Source organism: Rhamphochromis longiceps, linkage group LG8 (assembly GCF_057381845.1).
Source record: "Rhamphochromis longiceps isolate RC_006_pf linkage group LG8, R_longiceps_female_GT1.1, whole genome shotgun sequence".
Classification (NCBI taxonomy): domain Eukaryota; kingdom Metazoa; phylum Chordata; class Actinopteri; order Cichliformes; family Cichlidae; genus Rhamphochromis; species Rhamphochromis longiceps.
Genome location: NC_140564.1, coordinates 21019717 through 21033671, shown reverse-complemented (window position 1 = coordinate 21033671; position 13955 = coordinate 21019717). Strand labels below are relative to the sequence as shown.

The 13955-nt window shown below is 39.0% G+C and overlaps 1 protein-coding gene across 1 annotated transcript in view; it reads right to left on the bottom strand.

The window, feature by feature from the left end:
* LOC146663594 (protocadherin-15-like) overlaps positions 1–13955 on the bottom strand; it is a 234345-nt gene that overhangs the window by 128031 nt on the left and 92359 nt on the right. The window contains exons 13-16 of the mRNA XM_085416436.1: positions 10162–10296; positions 7157–7306; positions 6875–6966; positions 6263–6364 (exon numbers count right to left, since the gene is read on the bottom strand). Of these exons, the coding sequence (XP_085272562.1) occupies positions 6263–6364; positions 6875–6966; positions 7157–7306; positions 10162–10296 (479 nt within the window). The remainder of the gene's footprint in view (positions 1–6262; positions 6365–6874; positions 6967–7156; positions 7307–10161; positions 10297–13955) is intronic.

The window sequence follows — 13955 nt, the reverse complement described above, 5'->3', positions numbered from 1 at the left end:
AAATTGACTGCTTATTTATGGCATTATAAACAGCCTGTTGTATTCTTTTGGTATTTCAGTACTCACTGGGATGTGCTACACGATTATAGATAATTTAGTTGATTTTGCAGTGATTCTTAACATATTCAGATCCACAAGAGCTTAGGGAGAATATAGTAATGACTGCAGTGCAGGGACAAAATTCCTTTCTTCTTATATATTACCCATCACCCATAAAATAACAATGTGAGATGTACTTTTCTGTTTTATTTGTATCGTTTTTTCATGGTTTCATTAGAAATTAGTTTACTGTATGTCCAGATTTGCTGAAGACGAATGTAAAGTAGTAGGTGGTTTAAACACTTGCATGAAGCACGATAATGTTTAAACAAGGTGTTATAAGTTTTAGTACATCGACAGCCATCTAATGCAAATAATCAAAGCATCTTATTGCAAACACAGGTCCCAAAACTCATTATATAAAATCACCACGGCTATTTGAAGTCCATTTAAGAATGGATAGTTTTCATCTGCACTGCGTGAGCTAGCACTGACCAAACCATCAGTGCATCAGTAAGCTTTGCGCATTTTATTTTATTAGAATTAATTTCTTATTAGTGTTGTGGCCCACAGCGGCAGACGGAAGATTGTTTGGATTAAATTGCAAAAACAAGTGCCACCACTCTCATAAATTACAGTCTTAAATACTAACCCTACATTAACAGGTTTGAAAAGCTTTATTACACCCATTTCCTGCTTTTAACATCAAGCTCGACCGATCATGAATTTAAGAGAAAAAGAAACTGCAGGGATTTAGCTTGTGTTTCTACTTGGTGAGAGTGCTGAGTTTCAGCAAGGGGAGAAGCGAGAGATTAACTCCACTCAAACTGGATCATCGATTGAAAACGCCAAAGAAACCCGGGTCTAAACAATAGCCCACAAAATCTGTTTACACTCACAACTATAAATAAATAAAGAACTACATGAAGGCTGGAAAATGTAAGCCACCAGAGAGACTGAGAGCCAGCATTTTATTAGCACAATTCAGGCATTATTGATGAAAACCGATTGACTGCAGATGATTCAGACATGGTTTATACTGTAACTGAGACTTATTTCGCCTTCAAGTTTGACATCCTAGAATTCGGTCACAGATATGGTTGTATATGAATGCTTCTCCTTGCAGGCACACAAACACAAAACCACAATCTGTTCTTTTAATCACCTACCTTATGTTCTTTGACACAAATTAAAAGAGAAGGCAGATGCTTAATCTCGAGAACAATGGTCGGCACACAAATTTATAAGCAACTGACCTCGCTTCAGCTTCGAGTCACCATTCAGATCGATGGGAAACACAAATAACCTGTTTAGACTTTTAAAGTTTGGTTGTCCAACAAATCATTATTCAATTAAGTGTCAAGCTATATATTTAATGTTTTTGGCATTAAATGGCAGTTCTAAGCAAAAACCCATGGACTCCTGTTTAACATTTAGGCTACCCTCAACACATTTGTTCACAAGTATGATCAAATTAGCATCAGGTTCCTGTAGACAATGTAGAATGGACTGACTACTTGTTATTTTCAATGCAAGCCAGCAATACAAACCACAAACCTCTCCCTAACCCTTTCCACTGCTCAATGAGAATGTGTGGCACATGAAATGTAATTAAGACTCAAAGTTTTCCAAAGCTTCAATACCCAATGCATTCATGTTTGCACCTATACAGTACCATGATGATGAATTTCAGATCATCAAACTAATTTCAATATTAGAAAAAGACAACCCGAGTAAATACAAAATGTCGTTTTTAAATCATTTTATTTATAAATAGTGACAAATTATGGAAACCTACCTGACCCTTTGTAAAAAAGTAACCCCAAGCTGATAAACAGCTGATAAACAAAGTCATTGACATCTATCATTCTAGAAGGGGATAACCCAAAGGCGTGCCATTATCTACAAACGGAGAAAACTTGGAACAGTGATGAACCTACCTTAAAAATTCCCTCAAATCACATTAACAACCCACTCAGGAGGTCACAAAAGACCCCAGAATGATATCTACAGAACAAACAGGCTGCTTTGCAGATTCAGGCCCTGGATAACTTGTAATTGATGGAATTGTGAATTCTGCTCTCAAAAATTGAAAGTTTTTGGAGTGCCCTAGTCAATGCCCAGACTTAAATCAGATTGAGATGCTGACCTTAAACAGGCCTTTCATGAAAATCATCCAATGTGGTTGAATTAAAATATTTCGGCAAAGAAGACTGGGCTACAATTCCTGTGATCCAGTGATGCGAGAGACTCATTAGCAGTTATTGCATATGGCTTGATTGTAGTTCCAGTTATTAGGTTAGGCAGGTTTGGATAATCTTTTTTTTTTAATTAATAAAGTGCATTTCATATTTTCTCTGGTTATCTTTGTCTAACATGAAAATTGTTTGATGATCTGAAACTGACGATCTTCTTGGTGTATGTCCTAGTATAGTATTAATCTTGACATAAACAGGTAAACTCCAGGGCTGGAAAACCTTGAAGCAGAAGTGTCAAAAACTCTTGTTTCTTAAAGCTGTCTTCAAACGTCTCCATAGAAAAGTTAAGAGCATTAAAAAACATTGCAGCCTGGTAGATATAGTCTTGACCTCCCTTTTCATGCTAACTGCATGGGGCTGAATTTTTAAATGCTTACCTGACTGAATTGCTAAAAGCCAAGGATAATCTTTGACTAAAAGGCAATTAATACTGGTGGTTATAGCTGTTGGCTTTTTTCACCTCAGCTAATTAAAATTACTGAACTGGACCTTTTGATTGTGTATATGGCGTTGGTGCCTTTTGATGTGAATTAATTTATCAGCTAAATGTAAAAAAACCGCATACACATCACATTCAAAGGTCTCTGCTTCAGTTTCAGTGAGTGAATTTTTAGTATTCTTTTTTTCATCTTACTTAGCACTAATTAGCAAATATTGATGTCTGGGTGATGCACATATACAGTCAATGCACCTTGTTAACTAAGCTTGCTAGCTGTAGTTGATAAGTCACATCACTTGTGCTCCCTTTCATAATTCACTACATGACACGTAAGGTACAGTAAAAATGATCTCTTTTTTGCAAATTCACTTTTTATCTAACATCTTCATCTGTGTTATCTTCTCTCTCTCTTGTGGTGATTTATTTCATTATTAAAAGTTCCAGACGCCTAACGCGATACTTTAAAAAATGCTCTCTTTTGTTTTTGTTAGCTGCCATCATAATGAGGACACAGCTCATTCTGAGTCCAGATTTATAGTTTTAACAAATCTGTAGCACAGAGAGATATTGATTTGTCAGGTTACATTTTCAGCTGAGATAAACGGGGGTCTGGGGAAATTTGGGGACAATCTCCATGCCAATCACTGGAACCACCTCAATCTGCAGAAGTTCACATTCTATATTGATTTGGCAGCTTCATGGCTAGAAGGATAAAAAAGGATTCTAGTTTTGGAATGACTGAGAAATATTGCTCCAGAAAAGCAATGTGGCATGCAAGCCATACATTATTCTTGCTCTACACATTAGATACTATCAGTCTTGCTGAATTAATGTATTAGAGTTGGTAGGTTGATTCAGAGTAAATGTGAGGGCAGTAAGCAGGTCAGAAAATGCAAAAAACTTTAATGCTTTATAAAGTACCTGAACTTTGGAAGCTTGAGATGAAAGGCATTGCACGTTTTATTTTTTACATTATTTACATTTACATTAGCTTCCCAAAATGCAATCAGAAATGTAACTACTGTTTGACGTTAATAGTAAAACACAAAGCACAAGGGCACAACAGTGTCTGATATCCAGAGGTAACCCATATGGTCTGGATATTTCTGATGTTTCTGTCTGGTAAATTTAACATTGTGAAAGTGTTATGGCAGTAACCTCTATGATTTATTGTCTAAGTAAAAATTAAGTTACTTCATCCAATCAGCGCAATTTCTCCAATGCATAGCAACCAAAATCACAAAACGGCCAACTGCAATTTAGGAAATGTATTCTTAAATAATTTCTTTACGCTAAAACCAAGCAAAGGTTGCGTTACAATTATGTAACATGTCTGTGACAGGTCAGGCTAATAAGACGCGAGCTAAAGTTAATTTCTTGCTTCCAACTGTTTTGGAAGTCTTTCTTCAGAGTTTATTAGATACTGTACCTTCAGTATGAGACACATGTATTTAAACATGTGGCACAATACATTTTTTGCCATTTATATGAAATTTATCAATTGATCTGTCTGAGATGCAGGTTTCCCATAGTCACAGTTGAAATCTTCAGTTAAAAATTCGCAAGCTAAAGTTTAATATTTGCATTTGAGTGTTCATTTCCCAAACTACATGTACAATATTACCTCTAATCAAAATGTCAACTATCAAAATACATTATTTATTTATTAATGAAGCTCTTACCTTATACATCATAAGTGAGCTGAGCTGCACTGTATTCTCAAATCTTGCACAAGCACCAGCACATACGTTTGCATACATAATAGTGCATGAGCACAGTGCGTTATTCTGTCAGAGCTGTGGGAATATCTGAATGAAATTTAGGTGCAGATACTTTATTTGGAGTGACACTACACTACTGATGCTGCACACTGCTGATACACAGACCTTACCATATGCAAAAACGTTCATTTTACACCTTCCAGCATTTTAACCACGTCTCAGGGGAGCTGATTGAATACAGGTGCATTTTTGTCAGGTTTCTAAAGAGAGCAGAAGTCTCCACCTGTGCCCACTGACAGTTCAAATTAAATGTCCAAGTATTCAATCACATCCTCAAATGTATTTTATAATCAGAAATTCAGATATATCTCCCACTGACCTGCTCATCTTACATCAATTTAAAAAGACTGACTTCCTGTTATAGCAGCCTGCCTAACAAGTGATAATCACCTGGGTATTGCCCTGTTCTTTTTCCTCAAGCGGTGTGTAAAGGGAAAAAAAAAAGAGTCTTGATTAAATGTTTCCCCATGTTTGCACCCAAGTGTTGCTTTTGTTCTGTGCTTCTCATTTGTAAAGCAGGGACTCGGCTTGTTTGTCCTTTCTACAAGGACACACAGTGTTAATTTGTCCTTTTGCTGCGCTATTCCCAAGTGCAGAATACAAAGAACAACACCCATTGAGTATCAGAAAGCTGTGTGGTGATGTAGATCAGCGAGTATGACTTTTGTTTTCATTGATGCCAATTACTCTGATGCTTTTGTGCAGTCTTCTTTATGGTGTTCCTCTATCTGATGATATACAACAAGACAAGAAAACAAACAAAAAAACAAAACTAAGTGGAACACAAAAAGAAGGATGACGTACATCAAAAAGTCTAAGCGTAACTGCTATACACAAAAGCTCATGGCTTGCTCCCAGTGAGTCTCTTTTGTTTCTTGCGTCAAGTTGCAGCATGGAGCGGCACAAAACACTCAAAAAAATCAAACTCTCCGAGAGTGCAGCTGCTACATCAATGTGTGTTCCAGTGGGTGAGTGGTTCAATGGTTGGATTTGCTTCTGTTCTCAAATATTGTACGGTAACTGCTTGAAACTAAAATTTCACATCTCTGCCAGACTATAGCTACGCAAATCAATACTTACAAAGAGTTTAAAATGTATTAGGAGCAGCTGCCTTTTCCATTTAATAAAGCTGGTTGGAGAACGGCAGGGAATTGTGATTTGCTTAAAGTTATGGTCCTTACTGATTCAATTAATGATGTAGAGATGCAGAGCAGGAAACAGGATAGAAGAAAATATTTAAAAAGCCGTGTTCCCAAGTCTGTCCGTACCCCTCGAAGGCAACAGACCATAGTGCACTACATTTGCTTTCTACCTCTCTCTGTGGTATTTCAGATGCCACGTATGTCAGTATTTGTTAAAATCGTTCCTTTTTGGAGTCAGAGACAGTATAATTTTCTCTCTGCTCTCAAGAAGAGGGTGTCTTGAGGCACCCTTTTATTCTGCATTGTTTCTTCCCCCCCCTCACACTCACACTATCCATTTTCTTGTTTCAGACTCCTTTTCAGCTCTATTCCGATTTAAAACTATAATTTAAGATATATATATTTCTAAGAATGAAAACAACTTGTCTGAAAATGGCGAACAGAAAGAGTGACAGGAGAGGGGTAACAAAGTGGGAAGCGACAGACAGAGATGTGCCGTGTCTGACGATGAGTGTGGACGCTCCGGAAATCTGATGACCTTTTGAGTTTCATCACCAGACAGAAAGAAAATACCCGGCGAATCACAAAGTGAGAAACCCCTACCTTCGGTGGGGTTCAGGCCCGTTGTCCATGGCTTCTACGGTCAACGCATAGCTCTGCCCAACACTTAGCTGCACGCCTGGTGCCACAGTGATGATCCCACTGCTGTGGAAATAGTTACATTTATCTGATTATAAATACTTATCACACTTTCATAGTGGATTTTCTAACTTTACCTGAGCTATTCAAGAAAATCACCAACATAACTTCCATTATGCTATTATTTCTAACATGCATAGTTTGCAAAAGCCTGACAATTTAACTACTACATTTATTTGTATTCTCGATCCAATGTCTAAAGCACTTATACCAAGCAACATCTTAAGCAGGAGTTCTATCCACTGCAATGCTGTGTTGGTTTGCTGGCAACCTTAAGGCCACAATAAATCCCAAGTGACTCATTGTCATTGTTAGGCCTATACAATTTTTTTTATTTCCGCATAGATTGGTGCGGGCGAGCAGTTTCACCTTTTTAGAGCCTTTATGTTTAGCTGAGCGATTAATGGTTACTGCTAGAGATTTCACTCTTCAAAATTGCAACAAAATAGCAAAGAAGCATATTCCCTCAATGCTAAAAAGTAAATAAAACAAAAACAATGCCACTCATCAATTTACCTGTTGCCTATGACAAAGTGTCCTTGGTGACCAGCCAAAATCCGATACGTGATGAGACCGTTTTGACCTGCATCGGAGTCAAATGCTGACAGCTAGGAAAAGACGCATACACACACACACACACACACACACACACACACACACACACACACACACACACACAAATGTGATTCATGTCCAAACACTCACAACATGCTCCAAGAAAAGCTTTAACGAATCATGCTGCTAAAGCTGCCACAGACTAGATGTGTTATTAACCTGTATGCGTTCGACAGTGTGTACCTGTAACACGGTTTCTCCAGGCATCATGTCGATAAACAGGTTCACATTATAGGAAACGTTAGGAAAGGTTGGAGTGTTGTCATTAGCATCCAACACTGTTATGGCCACGGTAACTGCAGTGCTCTCCTGGACACCGTCTGATGCTACAAGCTGAGACAAAGGCAGAAAAAGAAACAGTTAACAAAGCAAAGAGCCAAAGTGTTCCTTCTTTTAAAAAAAACACAGTCTTGATTTTGAGAGGCCTGCTGATGAGAAGGCGGGTGGACTATGCACTGAATCTGTGCTTGACATCTTGAGTTTCCTTAACTTTGTATTTCTCTTAAAAAAAATTAAGGTGTAGGATTCTTTTGATAACAAGAATAATAATAACGTTATTTTTAAATGACGTTACTTCATTAGTTTTATCTTGAAATACTGAGTTGGACCCCCTTTTTTGTCTTAAGTACAATTCATTGCACAGAATCACCAAGGTGTTGGAAATATTAAGCATAGACTTTGGTCATTGAGGTGATAGCATCACACGGTTGCTCCAGATCTTTGGGTTCCACCACAACCCAAAGGTGCTCTATTGCATTGAAAACGGGTGACTGTGGAGGGCACAGTGAACTCATTATCATGTTCAAGAAACCAGTTTGAAATCATCTGAGCTTTGTGACACAGAATATACGTTAAAAAATCGGTACACCGTGGTCATAGAGGGATGGACGTGATCAGCAACGAAACGCAGGTGTTTAAACTACGCTCAGTTGGTGCTATTGGGTCCAAAATTCTGCTGGGGAAAAAATATATATCTCCCACACTACTACACCACCCCCACCAGCGTGAACCGTTGACACAAGGCAGGATGGATCCATGCTGTTTATGCCATATACCCTAAGCCAAGTTGGATGAGTTGTAGCCTCAGTTTCCCTAAGTGTCCCTAACTGAAAGGAGTGACACCTGGAGTGGTCTTCTTCTGCTGTAGACACTGTGCTTCAAAATTTAGCATTCAACAGAAGTTTGCAAAATACTCAATTTTCATTTCTATTCTATTCCATTCGGATGCTGTCTGATTAGAAATATGCATTAACAAGCAAAGAGATGTACCCAATAAAGAGAGTGTAGTTACAAGATGCTTCACAGTATTTACCAAAAGAAGGGACATTAAAGAATTACAAAATCTGTGTACAGAAAGGAAAATAATGGAAACTGTGGAAACTCTTTAATCAGTGCTGGCTGTCTCTAATTTAACCTACACGCAAGAGTACTCCCGGTAACTATCGCCATTTATAATGCATACATTTATTTAAAAATGCATATAAATAAGAAATAGCATTAACAGTGAGAGTTATGCTTAGTCAACCTCGTATAAAGAAGACTGAAAGGATACTGTACAATAAAGGTGAAGCTGGCTGGCTTTTGCTTACTATCAAGTGAGCAGTAATGTTTTTCTGAAAGCAAACTGCTGAGCTCCTCTAAGTAGAGCCTGTTCTTTATTATTGTGTTTTGCACCCTGCCACTTTAAAACATCAGTTTTTGTGGCTTCATAGGTACAAACACGAAAAAAGCTCAACTCGACATGAGAGAAATGTCGAAAACTGATTGTCGTTCAAGTCTTAGGAGCTCGATTAACTTAGATAAAATTAATCACGTTAAGTATGTTGTTTGTTTTTAAATCAACTTTAATGTCACAAGCATGTTTTTAGTCTCCCTTTTTTTCCCCCAATGTCCCTCCACTCGCCCATAAATGAGTCAGTAGCAGAAAAATTCAAGCGAAAATGTGCATTTCAGCCATGTTTTAGAAATCATTCAAAGCGAATATCGGCAGGAAAGAAGTTTCTTCGCTGATACCAATCTTCTCCACAAGCTCATCTGCCAAGAAGCTGATTCACTCCTTCAAATGAAAATCACCCACCATTTCTCATATCTCTCTCTGCCTTGAGTTTAATTTCTCCTCCAAGGCTTCATGATGATTACTGTACACCTCTGCCTTTAAATCAATACACCAGGCCTTCTGCTTTTTCCATCTTTAACTCCCAAATTGCTGAATACACACTCAAGGACACATAGAGCCGCATACAGTCCCACACGTGCACACACACACACACACAAACACACACTGCCAGAGTTACCAGCCTGAGCTTGTCAGATAACAGCTGCTGTGTGAAGTAACAATGCAGTACATCATATACTGAGATACATTTTGATACTCTGCTTGACATTGGGCAGCTTACATGCGCCCTACCAATGAAGACGCTGCTGGATTAGATTCCACTGATAAATTAAAAAAAAAAAAAACAAGGAGGGGAAAATGAAGAAAACGCACCAGGTAGACAGAAAAAATAGGGAAAGATGTGGACACAGAAGGACTGTAATCACTGTAATTAGTCTTGTTTGCTACATTCATTTCTACAGTAAGCAACAAAGGCATTAATTACTAGTGACAGTATAATAATTAATACTGTCATTTAAAACTCATTTTTTAGAAGCACTGTTAGGACAGAAAATCAAATCAACTTTTAAAAACATATGAAGGTTGAAGAAATTCCTTCCATGTTTGCCCTTTTCCTTCGCCTTCTCATGATTTTCTTACTTCAGGCCTCTCTATATGCCTCCCTCCACAGTCGGTGTGTTGTTTGTGTTCTCTGTAACCCTCTGCCCTCTTCTTTCTAATCTGCTTTTTTTGTGTGTGTGCTTCACCTGTACTCACATCCTCTGCATTTTCTCCACTCCTCACTTTATCTCGCTTCTCTCGCCTTACTGCTAAAATGGCTTAAATTCAGGCTCAAGCATAGGTTAAGAAACCCAAGCATATTTTTATTTTTCTGCGTATTCCTCTGGTGTCATTTTATTTCCATTTTTCACTTCTTTTCGTGAGATTTTTTTATTTGTTTTTCCCAAGATCCCTGCTTTTATCTGACTTTGAAGGGGAGTTATTCAAATGCATTCAGACACTTATCTATCGCTTTTCCCCTCACATGCAAACACTTTGTGTAGTGCACACAGACATCAAGCCCATAGAGTACCGTGAATGTGTAGGAGTCTTGTGTCTCTCTGTCGACAGGCTGCACCAGAGTGAGGTATCTTTTGATTCCAGTAGCAGATACAGAGAAAACATGAGAATAGCTGTCCAGTGAGAATTGAAGCTGCGGATCCCGTGTCTGTTGAAGAGAGACATAACAACATTACAACATTTAACTTTTTGTTTTTACCCTTAAATCCTCTGCTGGGGGATCGCTTGCACTCAGATACCGTTCCCTCATGTCTCACTATCATCTACATTAATTACTATACATGCAAACCTGTAGTGAAGTGGGTACACTGGATTGGTTAAAAAAAAAAATACACAGAGTTTCTGGCCAAGATGATAATTGATGGGCAAAAGTAGGCAAGAGCCAGCTTTCAAACTGTGTTTCTCTGAAATAATTATATTTAAACATTACAAAGCTGAATATATCAGTGGCAAAACACAGTGAATCCACACGCTTCATAAGCAAAACAGCTGTGAACAAAGAAGTGCTTGGACAAGAGATGGTTAAGAATATGAATGAAAAACATCCCTTGTGTTTTCTTGACATAACAATTTCTAAGAAGAGGGCTCAATCGGTGTGTGTCTGGGTGCTATACTCAGTGATGGAGAGGCAATCCTCATCCAAGCCCTCCTCTGACATTACCTACACAGTCATCTCTTCTGTGTGTGTGTGTCTGTTTGTGTGTGTATGTGCGCATGAGGGAGAGAGAGAGAGGGGAGCTCTCATTCCAGATAAGGCTGGCTCAGCAGGGTAGGGTGGGGTGGGGTGGGGTGGGGGGTGGGGGGGGGAGCTGATAATGCTGTCGATGTAGCCGGTGTGGATATTGAGTCATAAATAAGCATGCACGTACACACAGTAGCACAGTTACAGGCGCACACAGATACTTGCATTTGTATGCGCACACACATAAATAAAAGTGATGGATGTCACATAAAAGCAATTAGGACTAATCATCATTGTTGGTGCTTAATGCTGGAGGAAAGGCCAGGGTTAGCAATATTAAAAATAACTCAATGTATATCACTTGACACACACATACACAGTCCCGGGAACACACACAAATGCACACATTATGCTCTCTAAGCCCATTCCAAGCTGTTGGGGTCTTTTAGAAAGCAGCGAACCAAAGCTTGTTTTTGTCAAAATGCCTGTGCTACATCTTAAACAAACTAAGCTCCTGGGAATGCATCGGCGATAACAATGTTGCAGCACTGTAAATATCTTACATTACCAAGAGGCAATTTAAGAGGGAAATGGTTTTACTATCCAGATTCAGAGGGAAATTAGATAGGGCACTTCACACACTGCAAGCAAGGCACAAAGTCGAGATTCGGCAGAGCTTGAAAGAGGGCGGCGAAAATGGACACTTGAATAGACCAATCCCTCATTTCTGTATGGTATGATTAAATACTGTCACCATGCTTCTAGCTTTGTTTACATGATGGTTTAATTTTGTTTCTAGGCAAGAGCTGGTTTATTTACATGAGAGCAGGATTTTATATCAGTAAGGTAAAGAGATACAAAGTGCTTCTAACAGCTGACCAGAAGATAGACCCATGCCCTGATTGTTTAGTCATAGCTTTGGTAGACCTGTCAAGATCTAGATTTTGCGATATGTTCTACATAGCCCCGCCAGCAGCAAGGCATCTGAAGGTAATATACACTCACCAACACTTTATTAGTACAACTTGCTAGTACAGTGCCAAAATCTATTTTTTCTTTTAGGACTTCCTTACTACTTTGCGCTGGAAACATTTCTTTGAGAGTTCAGTACATATTGACATGTTAGAATCATTCACATTCTCTCGTGCTCTACTGGGTTGAGATCCGACGACTGTAAAGGCCATTTGAATACAGCGAGCTCATTGCCATGTTCAAAAAACCATTCACCAAGTTGAGCTGTTTGATATGACGAGTTAAACTGTTGGAAGCAGCCATCACAAGATTGGTCACTGGGTCATGAAGGGCTAGACATGGTCTGTAACAATCCTCAGGTAGGCTGTGGCATTTAAATGATGCACAGTGGGATGTGCCATGAAACTATACCACCACATCATTATATACCCCCATATCTTTCCTGAACTGCTGATCTAAGGCAGGATGGATACATGCTACAATGTTGCTTAATCAAAATTCTAATCCTACAATCTCAACATTGCAGCACACCTGGCAATGTTTTTCCAATCTTCCATTTTCCAATTTTGGTGATTAGAATTCACCCATATGAATTGTACCCTTAGTTTCCTGTTCTTAGCTGACAGAAGTGGTCCTCTGCTTCAAGTTCAAGAGATGCTCTTCTGCAGACCTTGGTTGTAAAGAGTGGTTACCTGATTTTTTGTTGCTTTTCTATCAACTTAAAGCAGTCCGGCCATTCCCCTCTAATCTCTGGCATCAACAAAGTATACTTGCTCAGAGAACTGCTGCTCACTGGATTTTTTCCTGTTTTTTGGAACGTTCTCTGTAAACTCTAGAGATAGTAGCGTGGGGAATTGTCAGTTAACAGTTTCTAAAATATACAGATCAGCCTGTTTGGTACCAACAACCATCCCATATTCAAAGACCCTTAAATCACCTTTCCTTTTGTCTGAAAAAAGATGTATTAGTCGTAAGTAGACTTGTAGTCAAGACCGCCTAATCCGAGACCAAGACAAGACCAAGACCAGAGGGTATCGAGACCAAGACAAGACCAAGACCAAGACCAGAGGGTATCGAGACCAAGACAAGACCAAGACCGAGACCAAGTTGAGGCGAGACCAAGACCGAGACCAAGACCGGGACAAAAAAGACTAACTTTTGTGTGCTTTTGAGGGCTGACATGATGGTACTGACTGGCCCCAAAGTCATCTGACAAAACAGCGATCACCTCCAAAAACTGTCTAAAGAATGGGAAATATGTAACTGGTTTCAGTTATACTTTATATATAGATAAAATTGTAACATCAAACTGAAGATTATAATCCACAATGTGGAGGGATTTGAGCATGGCTGAGCCACTGTGTGTCGCTGTGTGACAGCTGAGCAGTGAAAGGAAATTAATTGAGGAGCTGCGGCTCTCGCTCAATGGGAGTCGACTATTCTGATTCACTACAAAGCACTCTCTAAGCACGGCTCTTAGAGCTAAAGCTTTTGCGCATGATACATTATTGAACGTTACACTGTGTGTCATGGATACTGTTGACTCCAAATCTCCCGACCACTATGTTGATCTGAGACAGCAAGACCGACACAGCGAGACCAAGATAAGACCGAGACCAAAGTCCGTCGAGATCAAGACAAGACCAAGACCACGTAAAAGTGGTCTCAAGACCGGTCTCGAGACCAAGACCGGTCTCGAGACATCCAACTCTAGTCGTAAGTTATTAAAATATGTGCTTTTGTGGTCCTATGTAAGCTGCTAATCATGTCTGGCTAACCTGTCACTCAGTTTCCCTCTCTTTTTTGTTATTTAACAATGTTGCTGAAAACATGAGATAGAGCGAAGAACAGAGAGTGTTTTCAATCAGCAATATTAGCTTAATATGTAAGCTAGCACCTGATAAAACAAAATTGTAAAAATAAAATAAAATATCTGCTAGCTTAAGCTGTTATTTTCAATCCCCTGTGTGAAAAGTAGGCAATTAGATAACAGGCCTTTTGTCTGCCTGTTATCAAGGATGTGCCTTTCAGTAGTTGTATTATTTACAACAAGTAAATCAGTAGGATAGCAAAGAGCTTGACAGGCCTACAGAGGTAAATGATCTCTAATACAACAGGAAGTAAAAGGCTAATGGTCTGTTTTCATCTAGTAT